The sequence below is a fragment of the Cebus imitator genome, unplaced genomic scaffold (genome assembly GCF_001604975.1).
Source record: "Cebus imitator isolate Cc_AM_T3 unplaced genomic scaffold, Cebus_imitator-1.0 Scaffold64, whole genome shotgun sequence".
NCBI lineage: Eukaryota > Metazoa > Chordata > Mammalia > Primates > Cebidae > Cebus > Cebus imitator.
Window position 1 is genome coordinate 3,568,682 of NW_016107379.1, and position 6,306 is coordinate 3,574,987.

At 39.9% G+C, this 6,306-nt stretch overlaps 1 protein-coding gene across 3 annotated transcripts in view; it reads left to right on the forward strand.

Moving 5' to 3' along the window:
• Positions 1 to 6,306, forward strand: part of MRPS18C (mitochondrial ribosomal protein S18C) — a 10,235-nt gene that overhangs the window by 1,915 nt on the left and 2,014 nt on the right. The window contains exons 3-4 of one of the 3 annotated variants that reach the window (XM_017530249.2): positions 1,037 to 1,120; positions 2,451 to 2,508. In XM_017530249.2, the coding sequence (XP_017385738.1) occupies positions 1,037 to 1,120; positions 2,451 to 2,508 (142 nt within the window). Of the gene's footprint in view, positions 1 to 1,036; positions 1,121 to 2,450; positions 2,509 to 4,401; positions 4,642 to 5,404; positions 5,461 to 6,306 lie in introns of those variants that run through there. The other 2 variants (XM_037739167.1, XM_017530250.1) reach the window with 2 other exon arrangements.

A 6,306-nucleotide genomic window follows, 5' to 3' on the forward strand; every position in this document is an offset into this window, starting at 1 on the left:
AAAAAAAAAAAAAAAAAAAAAAATTAGGGATCAAAATTAAAGTTTTACACCAAGACATTAAATACAGTTTATTCTAACCTGTTGGTATATTTTAATGAGTTTAAAGTATTAGCATGGACTTGAAGGCAAAGGTTCTTACTATATACAAAGGTAATTTGACATAAGACTATACAAAGCGCTTGCACAGAGCTTAGGAGGAATGTAGTCATGTGAGCTGAATGTAAATTGGAAATTTTGGAGGAACTGGAAAAAACAAAAGAACTTGTCTAGTTTCTCTGAGCCATGTGTCTTGGTAATCTGTCCACCCACTGTACTTTAAGAAAGTAAAGGGACTTTATTCTTTTTAGTTCATAAATCCCACTTTGTCTCTAATCAAATTTATGGATCGTCTCTACAGAAAAAGGCACACAGTCTCATTGATTTGAAATTTTGCATATAATTACAGGGAGTCATGGGCTTCAAAAGCCATTTCTAGGTTAAGAACCTCCATCCTGGAGACAGCCATACTGACAGTAGGAGGAAGGCACTGTGACAGAAGCATTAAAGGCAATAGTGATAATAGAAAAGCCAAACAGGTGGATACAAACTATATAGTAGTCTGGGATGATAAAGAACCTTTTATTATAGTAAGTCTTGGGCCATTATCTGTGTATAAAAATAATGATAAAATACTTGATAGAGACATGGGGATGGATAAATTAGGGATTGCACTCATTTAAGAATGGCATGTTATCTAAAATTTTTTTCATTATCTACAATCTGGGCAAAGCATTGAAACAATCACTTTCTTATCAGACATGATTTATTTTTCTGCCATAAACCCTTTTATTCTACAAAGATTGTACTTTATTCCAGAATCTTCCCATGAGTTAATTTATAGGCTAAACTGAAACAAAATAAAGTGCTTGTACAAAATATGTACACCGTAAGAAAGGTATAACTAATCCTTTGAATGGATTTGAATGTAGAATAGTAACCTTTTAAAATTCAGAATGAACACATCCTATTATCAGACTTTCCGTTTTTTTTTTCCTAGCCCATTCCAATGGAAAACCCTTATAAAGAACCACTTAAGAAGTGTATCTTGTGTGGAAAGCGTGTAGATTATAAGAATGTACAGGTGAGATCTGGTTTTACTTCACTATATTTTAGGATTCTGCTTCTGATAGATCTGCTTAAAGAGAATCAAAGTCAGTTTATAGCAGGCTTTTGTGGAGGTAACTGTTTTAATAACCTCGAATTTCAAATCTGGTTATAATTCTACGTATAAGTTTATCTTTGCTTTATTCAAGTAAAAGCACCTTGGCTCTCCCTCATTTACTATTATTTCCACTTTTTTTTTTTTTTTTTTCACTGCCCCACACATTTTAATAGCTCACTATGGTGGTGATTCTCAATTGGTGAGGGCCAGAACTTTGGAAAAAGCTCATCTGGTGAAGCTGATCTCTTTACCTCACCATCCATATCACTGCTTCACATATTATCTCTTGTCTCACTCTCAGCAAGTTAGAAGTTCAAATTTGGGGGAAGTGAATGGCACTAGAATTCTATATATTGGCTGGGCCCGGTGGCTCACACCTGTAATCCTGGCACTTTGGGAGGCCAAGGCAGGCGGATCACCTGAAGTCAGGAATTTGAGACCAGCCTGGCCAACTTGGTGAAACCCTGTCTCTGTTAAAAATACAAAAATTAGCTGGGCATGGTGGTGCATGCCTGTAATCCCAGCTACATGGGAGGCTGAGGCAGGAAAATTGCTTGAACCTGGGAGGCGGAGATTGCAGTGAGCTGAAATCATGTCATTGCACTCCAGCCTGTGTGACAAGAGAGAAACTATCTCAAAAGAAAACCCCCAAAAAACCAAAAACCCAATTCCGTATATTGACAGTAGTATAAGGTGATAGCTGCCTTTGAGGGAAAACCAAGAAATTACAAAAACACACATACTAGGAAGATTACGCAAAGTGCTAAGAACAATGACCAGCACCTAGAAAGTTCTAAAGAAGTATTTAAATTAATAAAACATAAATTACAGCAAATGCCTGGTATACTTGTACCTCCTGAAAATCTCACTACCCTCTGATAATTTGTCTTAATGATTATTATCAGAGGGTAATGCGATAGCCTGTCCTGATAGATGAAATTTTTTAGTAGCTCGTTTCAGCAGTGTTTAAGAAAGCTATCTGCGGAAGTCAAGAAAACAGATTTAGCATTGAATGAATATGCTGATTTATCTGCTATTTAATTATATATAGACTTTTGACACACTGGATAGAAAATATTACTTCAGAAGATAACAGGATGGATAACAATATTTTTTCTCATATTTTATGAAATGTGTCTGAAATTTAGTAAAGTTTTATATAACTTGAAGGCTGTTTTTTGAAATTTACACATTTAGGAATAAATAACAAATATTTTTTTTTTCCCCTCCAAATAAAACTCCAAAACAGCTTTTGTCCCAGTTTGTTTCTCCATTTACTGGATGCATTTATGGAAGGCACATTACAGGTATTTTGTTTTTTATCATGGGAATTTAACTGCAAATAAGAATTCTATCAGTCTACTTCTGTCATTTAAGAAAACTGTCAAATGTTCAAACTGTGCTGTAAATTACTATTAGATCAGATACTAGAGGGACTAGAGCTAGGTATTCTGAAAAAGCCTCTTAGGCCAAAAGGATTATTATTTTGCTGTCTTATGCAGAGTTTAACTATATAGAAAACTTGGGCTTTAAGAACTGTTTTCTGATGTTTTGGAATATCCCATACTCATTCCTAGATTGATACTTAAACTTGGTATGAGCAGACTATGGCCCATAGGCCAAATCCGACCTGTCCCCCTTTTTTCTTGATTGGGTTCATCATTAAAAAAAAAAAAAAAAAAGTATACAAATGGCACTTTTTTTTTTTGTTTGAGATGTAGTCTCACTCTGTTATCCAGGTTGGAGTACAGAGGCACAATCTCAGCTCAGTGCAACCTCTGCCTCCCAGGTTCGAGCGATTCTTCCGCCTCAGCCTCCCAAGTAGCTGGGACTACACGCGCCTGCCAAACGCCCGGCTAATTTTTGTATTTTTAGTAGAGGCGGGGTTTCACCATGTTGGCCAGAATGGCCTCGATCTCTTGACCTCGTGATCCACCCGCCTTGGCCTCCCAAAGTGCTGGGATTACAGGCGTGAACCACGGCGCCCGGCCAGATTCTAATTCTTAAACCTGTACTAAAACAACAGGAAGACTGGTAGATATATACGAAATGTCAGCGCATTCGATGGTTCTGATACCTGCAGCTCTGCCCTCCCAGACTCCAATATACAGAGACTGGCCTGTAACAGAATCATGGCTGTACCAGTAGACACTCGAAGGAGTTCTTAGGAATTTGGAATTGAGACTGAGAATCTGACCACAGACTTGGGGTAGTCTACTACACAGAAGAGACGTAAACTTGGAGGCAGCAATATAGTAAAGTGATTATAGTAAAATGGAGTAAGAACTGTAGTATCTCAACTATTCAGGGCCTGATTACTGTCGTAAAATCTAGATAATGTAACTAGCTTAACATAACGGGTCTTCAATAAACAGCAGATTTTATTTGTACAGTAGGAGCTGTTGTTATTTGGAAGCCTAGATTTGCGTCTCAGTCATGCCATTTATTTGCTGTGTGTACAACTTTTATGTCTAGGGGTTTACATTTCATATTTATACAGAAATGTAGATAACAAGGCAATCAATAACTCCTAAGTGCCGATTAACGGTGGTAACCAAGACGAGAGAAGTAAAGTAAGGCGACGATAAAACTTGGTCAACTCTGCATCTGGGAAGAATGCCAAACGTTTGCAGTTTCAAGTTCCAAGCCCTCAGTACCTGATATCCCATCCCTCTGTCAGTGGGCATGCGACGTAGGAGGTCCGGGTTTGTATCACCACCTCCAAGGAAAAGACAATCAGGGGAATCTGAGAGTAGACAGGGTTGTACCTCGACCGGTATTACGCCCGCAGTTTTCCGCCGCCTGTTCTCAGCCACCATTTCCTCCTCCTTCTTCTCATCTCCGCGCTCGAGCTCGGCCTCGGTGGGAATGACAAAAATGCACCCCAGGCTTGGACGTTTCCTTTTGGGGAGAGACACCCGCCGGCGGATGCGGGAACCACCTTCATCCATGGCAAGGGCCCAGGGCCCTATTCAGAAGTCATTCTCAGTGACCCAGACGCTAAACCCGAATGGAAGGGAGAGAGAGAGGCGGGCGCTCGCCTTTACACACACCTTGGGAAAAGCCCCCAAGTTAGTTCTCAGGGCTTGCGGACCGGAAGCAAGCATAAACTTCTGCCCTTTCCTTGTCCAATCATAAGCGTCACGTGACTTACCGCCAAGCAAGGGCCAGAACCGAAGGGTGCTGCGCATGCGTATTGAAAACCTCATCAATTCCTGCGGGTCCTCAGCGTTCTCCTGCGGAACCTTTGAACGGGGTGCTCAAGCCAACAGGGGAAGAGCAGCGGAAGGGACCTTTCGGAACGACTTGGAACTAAAGGAAGTGGAGGAGACGCGGAATCATGGCCTCTATGGTTGCTGCTTGCGGTGGTCTAGGGAGGAATAAGTTGACACACCTGGTAACGGCTGCTGTCAGCCTTACACATCCCGGGATTCACACGGGTAAGGTCTCCATATCCTATGCTCCATTGTAGCGTTACAGGCATGACCTTAGTCCTAATGGTTGGTGGAGTCGTCACTGTTATCAAAACGACTCTGGTTTCTAGGCGATTAAATTTCTCCAAGATGGATGGGAATCTGTAACTGTCCATGGCTAGTTTTACTGTCGTCTAGTCCACTCCTTTAAAGTATTTAAACGTATGAGGAAGTTGGAGTGGTTCTTAAAAAAGCAGAGATCTCTGGATAATTTTAGCGAGGAAGGGACATTTCCTAGTCGCCCAGCAGCAAATTCAGGTGTCTAAGGTTCCCAAACAGAACGAAATTGTGACAGAGGTCTTCACATCTATATTTTTGCAATTTTATCTTCTCTGTGCTTCTCTATAAGTTATCTCTTGGACGGGTCTGTTACTCATTTTCTTTTTGGTATGGCAGTGCCTTTTTATGGCTTCTCCCGTAAGAATTTGCATTAAGCATTTTCTCTAACCATGGAATGAAGGGAATAAATGTCAGAAAGAGAGCAGATGAGTGGTTGTATGGGCGGAAAAACATGTGCTTTCCCCCCAAAGCCCTGGAATGCACACCCATGTTAAGTCTTACTCTGTCCCAAATTTAAAGATACTTAACCAGTCATTCTGAATATAACGAATATAAAACCATTCTTTTATATTATGTCCCTTAATTCATCCTGTCTCCGTAAAAACAAAAAATCTTTAGCTATTCACCTAAGAAAAAGAAATGGTTAATTGCTGTTTCTGTTTAATCGCAGTGCTGTGGAGAAGAGGTTGTTCACAATATAAACAGGTATCCAGCAATGAGGACCTGGTAAGAATTTTTTTTTCTGTTAGGAAGGCACTTGCAAATATGACCAAATTATAATTTTTAAATGAGAATTGATATTAGACTCTAACATCTTTTATTTTAGTTACTTGAATAGAGTTCTGCTGTAGGACAAAACAATTAGATAATAATTACTCTGAATTCAGAAATTATGATGAATTGGTATCAGTTAAGTGAGTTTTGAAGTAAGGGAATTCCTGGATTCCCCTACTTTGCAAGAAGCAAAGCTGCTATAATACTATATTTTTCTTCCTAGATCTTAAATTTAAGAATATGTGATTTGGGAATTTTTAAAATTATTTTTCCATTATTTTATTCTCAAATTTATCACCACTGTTTTATTTTTTTACATAGCCCTATCTGTGTAAGCAAATGATTTAGGAATTTTTAAAGGTAGTTTGGGTGAGTAGAATTTTAGATAACCGAAAAGAGACTGTACAAAGCTTAGCTGTAGGTTGGCTCTCGTCCCCATTTTGAATTCATATTTTTTTTCCTACCTTTGTCTCATTACTTTTGGAGGGCTGCCTTAAGAAATTAGGGATCAAGGCTGGTGTGGTGGCTCATGCCTGTAATCCCAGCACTTTGGGAGGCTGAGGCGGGCAGATAACAAGGTCAGGAGTTTGCGACCAGCCTGGCCAATATGGTGAAACCCCATCTCTACTAAAAATACAAAAGAATTAGCCAGATGTGGTGGTGCATGCCTGTAATCCCAGCTACTCGGGAGGCTGAGGTAGGACAATTGCTTGAACCTGGGAGGTGAAGGTTGCAGTGAGCCAAGATCAGGCCATTGCACTCCAGCCTGGGTGTCAGAGTGAGACTGTGGCTTAAAAA